The sequence below is a fragment of the Entelurus aequoreus genome, linkage group LG19 (genome assembly GCF_033978785.1).
Source record: "Entelurus aequoreus isolate RoL-2023_Sb linkage group LG19, RoL_Eaeq_v1.1, whole genome shotgun sequence".
Taxonomy (NCBI): Eukaryota; Metazoa; Chordata; class Actinopteri; order Syngnathiformes; family Syngnathidae; genus Entelurus; species Entelurus aequoreus.
In genome coordinates this window covers 10,230,734-10,247,855 of record NC_084749.1, presented here as the reverse complement: position 1 = coordinate 10,247,855, position 17,122 = coordinate 10,230,734, and the positions used below count along the sequence as shown (strand labels likewise).

Genomic DNA, 17,122 nt, shown 5'->3' with positions numbered 1-17,122 from the left:
GGTCCAATTTGTTATATATTCTAACAAAGTGCAGATCGGATTTTAACCTATTTAAAACATGTCATCAAAATTTTAAAATGAATCTTAATCAGGAAAAATTACTAATGATGTTCCATAAATTCTTTTTTTAATTTTTTCAAAAAGATTCAAATTAGCTAGTTTTTCTCTTACTTTTTCGGTTGAATTTTGAATTTTAAAGAGTCGAAATTGAAGATAAACTGTTTCAAAATTTAATTGTCATTTTTTTGTGTGTTTTCTCCTCTTTTAAACCATTCAATTAAGTGTAAATATAATTAATTATTAATAATAACATAGAGTTAAAGGTAAATTGAGCAAATTGGCTATTTCTGGCAATTTATTTAAGTGTGTATCAAACTGGTAGCCCTTCGCATTAATCACTACCCAAGAAGTAGCTCTTGGTTTCAAAAAGGTTGGTGACCGCTGGTTTAACATTTAGAAAAAAAATAATAGACCATTAATCGGCAGTGCGCCTTATAATCCGGTGCGCCCTATGGTCCGGGAAATACGGTACTTATACACACTGAAATCTTTTACGTTTAAAAAAATAACTGAAATACATAAATAGATTGTTAGAAAAAAACACTGTTTGTGTTAGAATAATTGTTTTAAATTATCACAAAAACTTTGTATTACATAGAGTTCCTGACAAGAAGACAAAAGCTGTCTTTGAAACCTACCAAGAGTAAGGCTCGTAAAACTCCACTGTGTAGGGGGGGAAGCAAGATGAAGGTGTTCCTGTTTTCTCTCATGTATGGTAATCAACAGAAAGATATTGTTCTAACCCAAGGACTTCAAAGCGGAGAGAACCAAGGATCTGCCCAATTTCCAGACGACCTCTTTTTGAAGTATTTTACGAACTCTTCTTGAACTATTTTATGGACCTCTTTTTAAAGTATTTTACGAACTCTCTTTGAACTATTTTATGGAACTCTTTTTGAACTATTTTACGACCTCTTCTTTTGAACTATTCTGTAACCAAAGGCAACGCTGTTTACGACCCACTTCCCTCTGGAAGTGGAAGCAGTGGTCAGGTGGTCGGAGAAAGTCAAATAAAGAAGGAGTGCAATCTTTTGGCAGAGCGTGCTGGAGCCTGTACAAGAGTACAGTGTGTCCAGGCGTTTTTCCTCAATTGAGTCCAAATTGAATTCTGTCTCTGTTTACTTCTTTGCCTCTTGTCTTGTTTAATAGATGTCATCAGTGTTTGAACCTGACAGTTTGTATGTTTTGTGATTCTTATGCTTTGCTGATAAGAGTGTTCTGGCAGGTGTTGTGGTATCCAACTATGTTCAGCAGTCCTTGAACGCACCGTAAAAACACCTTCCTTTATTCCTTTAAGTACTGTAGATACCGGTTCCTTTTTTTTCCCCACACGGGGTCGGTGTTGGAATTTTTGGAATAGGTCGAAAACTGTCGACGTAGTAATTGAGAATTGGTATTTGGGAATTCCTGGAATCTCGGGAAAACGGTGAATTTGTACGGGAATAAAATAGTAGCATTTGTTGTCACAACTAAGAAGGAATGGTCAGAAACGGTTGAAAAATGTGGATTATGAAAACTTTCCAGGAAGAGGTGAAAATAGGGCTTTGGGAAACCGGGAATTTTTTTTGTACTTGGTAGTTTGATTGCCTTAGGTAAGTGGAGTGTGTGGATGTTTGAATAAAAAAAAAGTCCCATTTATTTTCAATGGGCAAAATGGAATTCTGGGTATTGGGCATTCACACTATCACACACAACACAACCTGTTTACTCTGCTCAGTACGGTTTGTTAGCGCATGCTAATGACTTTAGCATCACCAAGCCCCAGTTCTGCACCAGCTTGTCCAAATCATTGAGCGATTGCACCCTATTTTCCGGACCATAGGGCGTACCGGACTATAAGGCCTAGATAGCTTACCAAAGTCGTACCAAAACAATCTGATCGATTTTTGAGCGTCGTGTGTAATGTTCAATATTTTTTAATGGAACATATAAAATGTTGGTGTTGATTACTTGAGTCATATTGCAGTCTGCATGTATCTCTTATGTGTGACTGCCATCATATTGTAGTCTACATGTATCTCTTATGTGTGACTGACATCTACAGGTCACACTTATCATTTCACCATGTACCAAAAGTCGGTAAGCACAACCAAAATGATTCCGTGCATTAGGCATAAAGGATAAAGGATTTTAAGTGTGCCTTATAGTCCGAAAAAAAAACTGGACTTAACCAAGTACACGTTATTAATATCACAACATACTTTCTAACATCAGATTACTTAACCAAGTACACGTTATTAATATCACAACATACTTTCTATCATCAGATTACTTAACCAAGTACACGTTATTATGGATGGATATATCTATGAATTGACAGATGTATGGTGGACAGATGGATGATGGATGGATGTATGGACCAATGGATCGATAGGCCTATGAATCGACAGATGGATAATGATAGGTGGATGGATGGATCCTTGGATGATAGCTAGATGGATGGATAATGGCTAGATGGATGGATAATTGCTTGATGGATAGCTAAATGGATGACCGAAATTATCTATGAATCGACAGATGGATGATAGATAGGTGTATGGATGGATGGATGGATGATATCACTATGAATCGACAGATGTATGGATGATGGACAGGTGGATGGATGGATACATCTATGAATCAACAGATGGATGATGGATAGGTGGATGGATGGATGGATGGATGGATGGATGGATGGATGGATACTTCTATGAATCGACAGATGGATGATGCATAGGTGGATGGATGGATGGATACATCTATGAACCGACTGATGAATGATGGATAGGTGGATGGATGGATAGATCTATGAATCGACAGATGGATGATGGCTAGGTGGATGGATGGATGGATGGATGGATGGATACTTCTATGAATCGACAGATGGATGATGGATAGGTAGGTAGGTGGATGGATGGATGGATGGATGGATGGATACATCTATGAATCGACAGATGGATGATGGATAGGTGGATGGATGGATGGATGGATGCTTCTATGAATCGACAGATGGATGATGCATAGGTGGACTGATGGATGGATACATCTATGAACCGACTGATGAATGATGGATAGGTGGATGGATGGATAGATCTATGAATCGACAGATGGATGATGGACAGTTGGACGGTGGATGGCTAGATGGATAAATGGATGGATCAATGGATCACTAGATCGATAGATCGACAGACGGATGAAGATAGGTGGATGGATGGATGGATGCTAGCTCTTTGAATCGACAGATGGATGGTGCATAGGTTGATGGATGCAAGGATAGATGGATCAATAGATCTATGAATCGACAGATGGATGATGCATAGGTGAATGGATGGATGGATACATTTATGAATCGACAGATGGATGATGCATAGGTGGATGGATGGATGGATACATCTATGAACCGACTTATGAATGATGGATAGGTGGATGGATGGATAGATCTATGAATCGACAGATGGATGATGGACAGTTGGACGGTGGATGGCTAGATGGATAAATGGATGGATCAATGGATCGATAGATCGACAGACGGATGAAGATAGGTGGATGGATGGATGGATGCTAGCTCTATGAATCGACAGATGGATGGTGCATAGGTTGATGGATGCAAGGATAGATGGATCAATAGATCTATGAATCGACAGATGGATGATGCATAGGTGGATGGATGGATGGATGCTAGCTCTATGAATCGACAGATGGATGATGCATAGGTGGATGGATGGATGCTAGCTCTATGAATCGACAGATGGATGGTGCATAGGTTGATGGATGCAAGGATAGATGGATCAATAGATCTATGAATCGACAGATGGATGATGCATAGGTGGATGGATGGATGGATACATTTATGAATCGACAGATGGATGATGCATAGGTGGATGGATGGATGGATACATCTATGAACCGACTTATGAATGATGGATAGGTGGATGGATGGATAGATCTATGAATTGACAGATGGATGATGGACAGTTGGACGGTGGATGGCTAGATGGATAAATGGATGGATCAATGGATCGATAGATCGACAGACGGATGAAGATAGGTGGATGGATGGATGGATGATAGCTCTATGAATCGACAGATGGATGGTGCATAGGTTGATGGATGCAAGGATAGATGGATCAATAGATCTATGAATCGACAGATGGATGATGGACAGGTGAATGGATGGATGAATGGCTGAAAAGATCTATGAATCGACAGATGAATGATGGATAGGTGGATGGATGGATACATCCATGAATCGACAGATGGATGATGGACAGGTGAATGGGTGGATGAATGGCTGAAAAGATCTATGAATCGACAGATGGATGATGGATAGGTGGATGGATGGATACATCCATGAATCCACAGATGGATGATGGATAGGTGGATGGATAGATCTATGAATCGACATAGATGGATGATGGCTGGATGGATAAGTGGATGGATCAAGGGATACTTTCAACAAATAGACACTGCTGTTTACGACATGATTTGTACTTTTAAACGACATACTTGTGTGCTGCTGAGGGAGTGCAGCATTTCACACCTCAACAGAAGATCTCTTTAGACCACCGTGTCAAAACACACCAGGACACAACATACTCAGATTACTTAACCGAGTACACGTTATTAATATCACTAAATACTTTCTACACTGCAAAAACGGAAATCTAAGTAAGATGAAATATCTCAAATAAGGGTGATATTTGCTTATTTTCTGTCTGATAAGATCATTCTTCTCACTAAGCAGATTTTATGTTAGAGTGTTTTACTTGTTTTAAGGGTTTTGGTCCTAAATGATCTCAGTAAGATGTTACAGCTTGTTGCTGAGATTTGATGACCTATATTGAGTAAAACATGCTTGAAACTAGAATATCAACTGTTGCAAAGCTGTGTCATCAACACTCACAAGTATAAAACTGCTTTTTTTAAAGTAATCATTTCTTATTTCAAGCATGAAACAACAATAGAAAATAGGTAGTCATATAGTAGTACAGTTGGCACAGTACAGTAAACGGACAGTTAATATTTAAACATTTGACATTTCGAACAATTTTGAACAGAAATAGTTCATGCACATTTAGATAAATTCCTCAAAATTACAATCAAAAAAATGTTGTCCGGGGGCCGGGCTGTATATATGCGCACTAATTGACTGAAAGAGCACACACTTGACGCGATGATGTCATGTTATCGATGGAAAAATGCATTTTTAGGCAATATGATTTGCCAGAGCGGCTAGGAGACCCCGAGAGTAACAAGCGGTTGCCTTGTTGCCTTTCCATCAAGAACAATAAATTTGTTTTTAGTATAAGTTTGCTGGTTTTAAGAAATGTAATGCCGAGCGCATATCATTATGTCAAGATAATGGCACTAGCATTTACTTCATTTTAGAATATTTTTCAACATATTGAGCAAAAAGGTCTCTTTTTTCTACCAAGAAAAGTGCACTTGTTATTAGTGATTATATACTTATTTTAAGGTATTTTTGGGTTCATTGAGGGTAGCTAATTTTACTTGTTTTGGAAAGTATTGTTAAGCCAAATTTTATTGTTCTATTGGCAGATAATTTTGTTTAGTTCAAATAAAATACCTCAAATTTTTGTATTTTTTTCCCTTGTTTTTGAACACTGACTTTTAGCAGTGTAACATCAGATTACTTAAGCAAGTACACGTTATTAATATCACAACATACAATATTCCAATGAGTCGTGTTCCATCACAGGAGAAAAAGTCACAAACTCACCGCTCATGGTTTGGTGTCGATGTCAAAACAATTCCATCTATATTGTGTGACGCTGTGAAGAGTGCAGTGTGTGTGTAAGTGTGTGTGTGTGTGTGTGTGTGTGTGTGTGTGTGTGTGTGTGTGTGTGTGTGTGTGTGTGTGTGTGTGTGTGTGTGTGTGTGTGTGTGTGTGTGAGAGAGCGAGAGAGAGAGGCATCCAATGATGATAAAAGCTGCACAGTTCGCTCTCATGAGCAGACGGACATGAAAAGGCTTCTCACATGGTCTGACCTTCTTACACACACACACACACACACACACACACACACACACACACACACACACACACACACACACACACACACACACACACACACACACACACACACACACACACACACACACACACACACACACACACACACACACACACACACACCTATCGCGGTGCAAGATCACATCTGTGGTTAAGTCAAAAGTCAAGTGGCATCTACCGACAGTACATTTAGAGTCGCTATCAGTTTGCAAAATTTCACAAGAACAAACCTAATAAAAAAAAAAGATTTTCCTGAAAGTCACATCTGGGAATATGTTTGGACTAAGTCTATATGTTGTATGAAAGTCACATCTGGGAATATGTTTGGACTAAGTCTATATGTTGTATGAAAGTCACATCTGGGAATATGTTTGGACTAAGTCTATATGTTGTATGAAAGTCACATCTGGGAATATGTTTGGACTAAGTCTATATGTTGTATGAAAGTCACATCTGGGAATATGTTTGGACTAAGTCTATATGTTGTATGAAAGTCACATCTGGGAATATGTTTGGACTAAGTCTATATGTTGTATGAAAGTCACATCTGGGAATATGTTTGGACTAAGTCTATATGTTGTATGAAAGTCACATCTGGGAATATGTTTGGACTAAATCTATATGTTGTATGAAAGTCACATCTGGGAATATGTTTGGACTAAGTCTATATGTTGTATGAAAGTCACATCTGGGAATATGTTTGGACTAAGTCTATATGTTGTATGAAAGTCACATCTGGGAATATGTTTGGACTAAGTCTATATGTTGTATGAAAGTGTGGCAGGACTTCATCAGACTTACTAGGAACATGTTTTGTGTGTGTGTACCTTCAATGCTAACTAGCTGGATGGATGGATGAATAGATCTATGAATCGCTCGTTGGATGATGGATGGATGGATCAATATGTCTATGAATCGATAGTTGGATGATGGATGAATGGAGGGATCAATAGATCTATGAAATATATAACTGTATCGATGGATATATAGATGATGTATAGATGTATATATAGATGTATGTATAGATGGATGATGTATAGATGTATGTATAGACGTATGTATAGATGTATGTATAGATGGATGTAAAGATGGATGTAAAGATGTATATATAGATGATGTATAGCTGGATGATGTATGGATGTATGTATAGATGAACGTAAAGATGGATCTATAGATGTATGTACAGATGGATGTATAGATGGATGTATAGATGTATGTACATATAGATGTATGTATAGATGTATGTATAAATGTATGTATAGATGTATGTATAGATCGATATATAGATGTATATATAGATGGATGTATAAATGGATGTATAGATGTATGTATAGATGGATGTATAAATAGATATATAGATGGATGTATAGATGTATGTAAATATGGATGTATAGATGTATGTATAGATGTATATATAAATGGAGGTATAAATGGATATATAGATGGATGTATAGATGTATGTATAGATGTATGTATACCTGTATATATAGATGGATGTATAGATGTATGTATAGATGTATGTATAGATGTATATATAGATGGATGTAAAGATGTACATATAGATGTAAATATATATGTATAGATGTATATACAGGTATAGATTGATGTCCAAATGGATGTATAGATGTATATATAAATGTATGAATAGATGTATATATAGATGGATGTATAGATGTATATATAAATGTATGTAAAGATGTATGTATATATAAATGTATGAATAGATGTATATATATAGATGGATGTACAGATGTATATATAGATGTATGTAAAGGTGTATGTATAGATGTATATAGTATACATTGTATACTGGATTTATAGATGTTTATATAGATGGATGTATAAATGGATATAGAGATGTATGTAAAGATGTATATATAGATGGATGTATAAATGGATATATAGATGTATGTTAAGATGTATGTATAGATGTATGCAAAGATATATGTATAGATGGATGTATACATGGATGTATAAATGGATGTATAAATGGATGTATAAATGTATGTATAAATGTATGTAAAGATGTATGTATAGATGTATATATAAATGGATGTATAAATGGATGTATAAATAGATGTATGTAAAGATGTATGTAAATATGGATGTATAGATGTATGTATAGATGTATATATAGATGGATGTAAAGATGTATGTATAGATGTATATATAGATGGATGTATAAATGTATGTATAGATGTATATATAAATGGATGTATAAATGGATGTATAGATGTATGTATACATGTATGTATAGATGGATGTATAGATGGATGTATAGATGTATATATATATGGATATATGAATGGATGTATAGATGGATGTAAAGATGTATGTATAGATGTATATATAGATGTATGTATAAATGGATGTATATATAGATGTATGTAAAGATGTATGTATAAATGGATGTATAGATGTATGTATAGATGGATGTATATATGTATATATAGATGGATATATGAATGGATGTATAGATGGATGTATAGATGTATATATGGATGGATATATGAATGGATGTATAGATGTATATATAGATGGATGTATAGATGGATATATAGATGTATATATAGATGGATATATGAATGGATGTATAGATGTATATATAGATGGATGTATAGATGGATGTATAGATGTATATATAGATGGATATATGAATGGATGTATAGATGGATATATGAATGGATGTATAGATGGATGTATAGATGTATATATAGATGGATATATGAATGGATGTATAGATGTATATATAGATGGATGTATAAATGTATGTATAGATGTATATATAAATGGATGTATAAATGGATGTATAGATGTATGTATACATGTATGTATAGATGGATGTATAGATGGATGTATAGATGTATATATATATGGATATATGAATGGATGTATAGATGGATGTAAAGATGTATGTATAGATGTATATATAGATGTATGTATAAATGGATGTATGTATAGATGTATGTAAAGATGTATGTATAAATGGATGTATAGATGTATATATAGATGGATGTATAGATGGATGTATAGATGTATATATAGATGGATATATGAATGGATGTATAGATGTATATATAGATGGATATATGAATGGATGTATAGATGTATATATAGATGGATGTATAGATGGATGTATATATGTATATATAGATGGATATATGAATGGATGTATAGATGGATGTATAGATGTATATATAGATGGATATATGAATGGATGTATATATAGATGTATATATAGATGGATGTATAGATGGATGTATAGATGTATATATAGATGGATATATGAATGGATGTATAGATGTATATATAGATGGATGTATAGATGGATGTATAGATGTATATATAGATGTATATATAGATGGATGTATAGATGGATGTATAGATGTATATATAGATGGATATATGAATGGATGTATAGATGTATATATAGATGGATGTATAGATGGATGTATAGATGTATATATAGATGGATGTATAGATGGATGTATAGATGTATATATAGATGGATATATGAATGGATGTATAGATGTATATATAGATGGATGTATAGATGGATGTATAGATGGATATATAGATGGATATATGAATGTATATATAGATGGATGTATAGATGTATATATAGATGGATATATGAATGGATGTATAGATGTATATATAGATGGATGTATAGATGGATGTATAGATGGATATATAGATGGATATATGAATGTATATATAGATGGATGTATAGATGTATATATAGATGGATATATGAATGGATGTATAGATGTATATATAGATGGATGTCTAGATGGATGTATAGATGTATATATAGATGGATGTCTAGATGGATGTATAGATGTATATATAGATGGATATATGAATGGATGTATAGATGTATGTATAGATGGATGTCTAGATGGATGTATAGATGTATATATAGATGGATGTCTAGATGGATGTATAGATGTATATATAGATGGATATATGAATGGATGTATAGATGTATGTATAGATGGATGTATAGATGGATGTATAGATGTATATATAGATGGATATATGAATGGATGTATAGATGTATATATAGATGGATGTATAGATGGATGTATAGATACCTTTGGTTGTGTTCAAGCTGTCAATAGGTGGTGTTATCTTGAAGAAGCTACAAAGTAAGGATGAAAAGTGTCATTCCAGAAGGTCATGTGGAAAAAGTCCAACACACCTGAGCTGAGGGACCGCCGTGTCCGCGTTCAGATTGTGAAGTAAGTGCTGTTGTCCACACGCTCCACACTCCCTCACAGCAGCACGCGTCCACGTGGCTCCATCAAGCGAGTATCAGCTTGTGTGTGGGACAAGGAGGACGGCTTGAGGAGATGTTGAGGAGGATGTTGAGGAGGACGGCTTGAGGAGATGTTGAGGAGGAAGCACCCGATGGTGCCAGCAACACTAGAAGACAGACAAGGTCAGTTGATGGAGTCCACCACCTTTCACTGGTGATGAGATAAAAGGCAGCATCCTTCTCCTCTTCTTGCTACTTTCCCACTGTGCCGGTGCAGGAAGCTTCCTGTGCGCTCACACTATTGCTATGACGACGTGCATCTCATCATTGCTCAAGGGAACGTGTGTAACCCTTTGACAGCCCGCTGCCCACTCAGCACATTTGCAATGTTCACTAACTGCACAAGCACTTCAACACTAGAACATACTTTTTGACTACTTACTTACACTCGCTATCATCATTACTCGTACTAATCTCATAGCATCAGTCAAAGTGTGTCAACTAATTCCAAACAACTATCATTAAATACATCAAGTTCACTTCATTTGTTTATCTTTACTTATTACTATTGTTGTCATTTTGTGTGTACTTACATATTACTTCTTTATGCACTGTTGGGTAACAATATTTCATTTGTTGGCACTTTCCAGAAACCAGTCTTACTATATCAATCATAAACATTTTTAACAATTATACCATTTTGGGGCAGGAGTATGTGATTGTATTTTTTGTAAATTCCCAGCAACTCATCCTAATATTTCCAATAAAAATTGAAAAAATAAATAAATAATACATTTGTCGAGAAAGTAAAGATAATTTTTTTGAAATATTAATGTTTTTTTTATTATTATTTTTGAAACTATCTACCAATCGTTCTTAATATTTATAGATAAAATTTAAAAGTTTCATTACAATTGTTAATATAAATTTAGTTTGCTGGGGTTTGGTTAACAGTATATATGATATCAATCATTATATAACACTAATGTCATATATATATATATACTAATGTTTTATATATATACATACATGCATACATACATACATATACTGTATATACATATACATATATATATATATACAAATACATACCTGTATATACTATATATATATATACATATACATACATACATTTATATACACACATTATATATATATATATATATATATATATATATATATATATATACTAATGTCATACATATACATACATACATACACACATATATATATATATATATATATATATATATATATATATATATATATATATATATATCCAAATATATACCTGTATATACTGTATATATATATATATATACATATACATACATACATTTATATACACACACATATATATATATATATATATATATATATATATATATATATATATATATATATATATATATATATATATATATATATATATATATATATACATACAGTTGTTAAAAGTTGACATACACTTGTAAAGAACATAATGTCATGGCTGTCTTGAGTTTCCAATCATTTCTACAACTCTTATTTTTTTGTGATAGAGTGATTGGAGCACATACTTGTTGGTCACAAAAAAACATTCATGAAGTTTGCTTCTTTTATTAATTTATTATGGGTCTACTGAAAATGTGAGCAAACCTGCTGGGTCAAAAGTATACATACAGCAATGTTAATATTTGCTTACATGTCCCTTGGCAAGTTTCACTGCAATAAGGCGCTTTTGGTAGCCATCCACAAGCTTTTGGTTGAATTTTCGACCACTCCTCTTGACAAAATTGGTGCAGTTCAGCTAAATTTGTTGGTTTTCTGACATGGACTTGTTTCTTCAGCATTGTCCACACGTTTTTGATTGATTGATTGATTGAGACTTTTATTAGTAGGTTGCACAGTGAAGTACATATTCCGTGCAATTGACCACTAAATGGTAACACCCGAATAAGTTTTTCAACTTGTTTAAGTCGGGGTCCACTTAAATTGATTCATGATACAGATATATACTATCATATATACTATCATCATAATACAGTCATCACACAAGATAATCACATTGAATTATTTACATTATTTACAATCAGGAGTGTGGAGGGGGGGTGGGGTGGGGGGGGTGGGGATATGGACATCAAGTAGTGGACATAGAGAGAGAGAGAGAGAGAGATCAGAAGGCATAAGAAAAATAATCTGCATTTGATTGTTTACATTTGATTATTAGCAATCCGGGGAGGGTGTTAGTTTAGGGTTGTAGCTGCCTGGAGGTGAACTTTTATAGCGGTTTTGAAGGAGGATAGAGATGCCCTTTCTTTTATACCTGTTGGGAGCGCATTCCACATTGATGTGGCATAGAAAGAGAATGAGTTAAGACCTTTGTTAGTTCGGAATCTGGGTTTAACGTGGTTAGTGGAGCACCCCCTGGTGTTGTGGTTATGGCGGTCATTTACGTTAAGGAAGTAGTTTGACATGTACTTCGGTAAGTCAGGACTTTGGGAAGGCCATTCTAAAATCTTCATTCTAGCCTGATTTAGCCATTCCTTTACCACTTTTGACGTGTGTTTGGGGTCTTTGTCCTGTTGGAACACCCAACTGCGTCCAAGACCCAACCTTCAGGCTGATGATTTTAGGTTCTCCTGAAGAATTTGGAGGTAATCCTCCTTTTTCATTGTTCCATTTAAAGCACCAGTTCCATTGGCAGCAAAACAGGCCCAGAGCATAATACTACCACCACCATGCTTGACGGTAGGATTTGTGTTCCTGGGATTGAAGGCCTCACTTTTTCTCCTCCAAACATATTGCTGGGTATTGTGGCCAAACAGCTCCATTTTTGTTTCATCTGACATCACATGGACAAAGATAAGACCTTCTGGAAGAAAGTTCTGTGGTCAAATGAAACAAAAATTTAGCTGTTTGGCCACAAAGTTCAGAAAGTTGTACGCCTAATAAATAATTACAAATGTTATTAAATTATAAATGATAAAAAAAGATAAATAATGGGGAAATAAATAGATTAAAAAAATAAAAAATAAAATAAAATACATATATATATATATATATATATATATATATATATATATATATATATATATATATATATATATATATGTATATATATATATATATATATACTTTTTTTTTTTAATTGAATTAAAAAATTAAATTGAAAAAAACCCCAAACATTTACGGGTTTTTTAACAGCTACCGAGTTAACAGACTCACATTCAATAAAATGTTATTTGTACTTGCTTCAGCAAATCTTCCTAATATTTCTAATAAAAATCAAGAAAAGAAAATTGTGGAGGAGGTAAAGCTGTTTAGGTTTTGAAAACCCCAGCTGTTTTATTTTTATTATTATTATTACTTTGAAACTATCCACCAACCATTCCTAACATTTATGGCAAAAATTAAAATGAAAGTTTTTTGATGGGTGTAGAGGCTTGGTTAACAGTATTAATATTATATATATTAATATTAGTACTACTTATAATAATGTTATTAATAATTTAACTTTGATCAGGAACTTTTCAGAAAATTGTACAACTAACAAAGAAATTAACAATTATTAAATTATTTTAAAAAACAAAATAAATAAAAACATGGAGAAAAAAAATCCAAATACAAAAAATACAATTAAACATATATTTTTAAAATTAAATAGAAGAAAATAAATACATTGAAAAATAAACATATATCAAACCTAATTAAAAAAACGAACATTAGATTTTATTTTTTTAACAGCTACCGAGTTAACAGACTCACGTGCAATAAAAGTCTAATTTATGTTGTTTTTTTTTGCTTGATTCAGCAACTCGTCCTAATATTTCCCATAAAAATAGAAAAAAATTGTGGAGCAGGGAAATATATTACATTTTTGAGAATCCTAACTGTTGTTTTCATGATTATTGTTTATTGAGGATCCCCATTAGCCGACGCACAAACGCCAGGCTAGTCTTCCTGCGGTCCTTTTCAAAAGTTCAAAGTAAAATAATAATACACATTATTATTATTTTGAACCTATCCACCAACTATTTCTAATACGTTTTGTAAAAAAAAATGTATTTAACTTTTTTGGTGGGTGGAGGAGCTGGGTTAACAGTATTTAATATGTTTATGTTATTATTAAAAACAATATTTTTGTGATCTGTAACTCTTCAGCACGTTGTATACCAAATGAATAAAAATAAATTAAATAAAATAAATACTAAATTTAAAAAAATTGATTAAATACATATTTTTAAATAGAACAATAAAAAATCAATTCAATAAATATAAAACCTAATTAAAAAACACATTTGTTTCAACAGCTACCGAATTATCAGACTCACATTCAAAGCTTGATTCAAATACTTTTGTCCCATTTTGGTTTACAGTGATTACTTATTTTTACACTCATCAATTAAAAATGTTAAAATATTAAAATTATTTTTATATATTTTTTCAATCGTAACAGTTGTGTTTGCAGTGTTTTTGCCAGCTCACAAGCGCTTGCGACTTTTAACTGATGTTTTCTTTTCTTCCGCCGCTTAGTGACGACGTCATCTGCAACAGTAGCACAGTTTGACTGCATATGAAGGCAATATCTCATGAAAAAGACATATTTGATGGCCAAACATTTGCATCCAGCGTGTGAACGCGTGATGAACAGATTGCATTACCATGGCAACACAATTATCCTGCCATAATGTGGGCGGAACACATCACGTATGATCCACGTTTAGACGCATTATTCACACGCCTGCAGAAGGCAATGCTCCAGGTTTTAATTTCTGCTGACATAAACATTACGAGCATCTTAATTAGGGCTAAAGTTATCTTTGAGGCCTTGGTAACAAAATCATGAATAGTAGCCACAAATAATGTGTGTGTCATTATTGCCTGCAATGAATTTGCATGGCCCCTGCAACCACTTAGAATGTCCATTAGTTACCTAGCAACAGCACATGTGTTCATATTGTCTTATTAGTGACAACAAACTCACATTGTCAGCCTGAGCAGACTTTATTGTATCATAACTTTGTGTAACAGTAGTAGAAATGTCCAGGCGAGTGGAATGGACCATGCTTCCTACACACACACACACACACACACACACACACACACACACACACACACACACACACACACACACACACACACACACACACACACACACACACACACACACACACACACACACACACACACACACACACACACACACACACACACACACACACACACACACACACACACACACACACACACACACGCTGCTCATCAATTATTTGTCAAAGGAACAAGTCGGTCCCCAAATCGACCCACAGCGTTCAGATGCTAAAAATTACACAGTATGTACAGTATTATACAGTATGTACATATATACAAGTATATATAAATGTATATCTATATATGTACATAAATGCGTTTATATAAACATATATATGTACTGTATATATATATATGTATATATATATATGTGTATATATATATATATATATATATATATATATATATATATATATATATATATACATATATATATACATACACATATATACAAATATATACATATATACTTCATATACATACACAGAAATGTATATATACACATAGATTTTATATACATACACACATATATGCAGACACACATGTATACACATTTATATATTAATGTACACAATATGTATATACACATTTATATACACACATATAAACACATTTATATACACACGTACTGTATATACACACATATACATACTGTATATACATACATATATATATACATATATATATACATATATGTATATATACACATACATATGCATATATATATATATATATACACACACATATACATATGTATATACATACACATATACATATGTATATATATACACACACATATATGTATATATATATACACATATACATATATGTATATATATACACATATACATATATGTATATATATATATATACATATATGTATATATACACATATATGTATATATACATATATGTATATATACATATACATATATATACATATACATATATATACACACATACATACATACATACATACATACATACATATATATATATGTATATATATATATATATATATATACATACATACACACACACCGTGACAAATTTTGTTTATGTCGACAAACGCTTATGTTGACATGAGTCCGAAAATATGATGGCATTAAAATTTCCCTACACAAAATCCCTTTTATTTTGACTTTCTTCCAATGGTAGTATTTTTGTTAAATACCTCACATAATTGTGAGTTTGTCAGCGTCGGGGTGAACCACGTTGAGGGGATGGAAGGTGTGCGCAGAAATGGTCAGAGAATAAAGTCTGTATTTGAAAATTTCAGATGATTACTTGAGGGGGGAGAGTCTTAAAAATAGACTTGTGTGAATAAATAAAGCATATTATATGACTAGTACCTGTTTTTTTTAATACCAAACATTTGTGAGGGACTTTTATACAAATAGAAAACTGATTCTAAAGTGTTCACGGTCCAAAGTAGAGGTGTCAGGACTATTTTTTGGACAATAAATTGTTTGCATTTGAACATTGTGACCTGAATTTGTTTTACATTGAATTTTGCGGACAATTTTATCGAATGCAAAACTTTGAGCAAAATGTGTGTTTTAAAATTGAGTGTTAAAAAAATGCGGTGCTTCAAAAGTCAAGAGTGGTAGTGGTAGTTTACCACCATCACGTTTTCCTGCTTTGTGAGACTCGTGTCATGTGACTTCAAACTTGACACCTCATCGGCTGGTTCTGAGACAGGTTCGATTGCTTCG

The 17,122-nt window shown here is 33.2% G+C and overlaps 1 protein-coding gene across 3 annotated transcripts in view; it reads right to left on the bottom strand.

Annotated features, from left to right (window-relative positions):
- Positions 1-10,653, bottom strand: part of LOC133634846 (excitatory amino acid transporter 1-like) — a 38,320-nt gene extending 27,667 nt beyond the window's left edge. For 2 of the 3 annotated variants that reach the window (XM_062027485.1, XM_062027486.1), the window contains exon 1: positions 5,780-5,868. In XM_062027485.1, the coding sequence (XP_061883469.1) occupies positions 5,780-5,786 (7 nt within the window). In that variant the 5' untranslated portion in view covers positions 5,787-5,868. Of the gene's footprint in view, positions 1-5,779; positions 5,869-10,170; positions 10,218-10,277 lie in introns of those variants that run through there. The other variant, XM_062027487.1, reaches the window with a different exon arrangement.
- Positions 10,654-17,122: the final 6,469 nt, after the last annotated feature.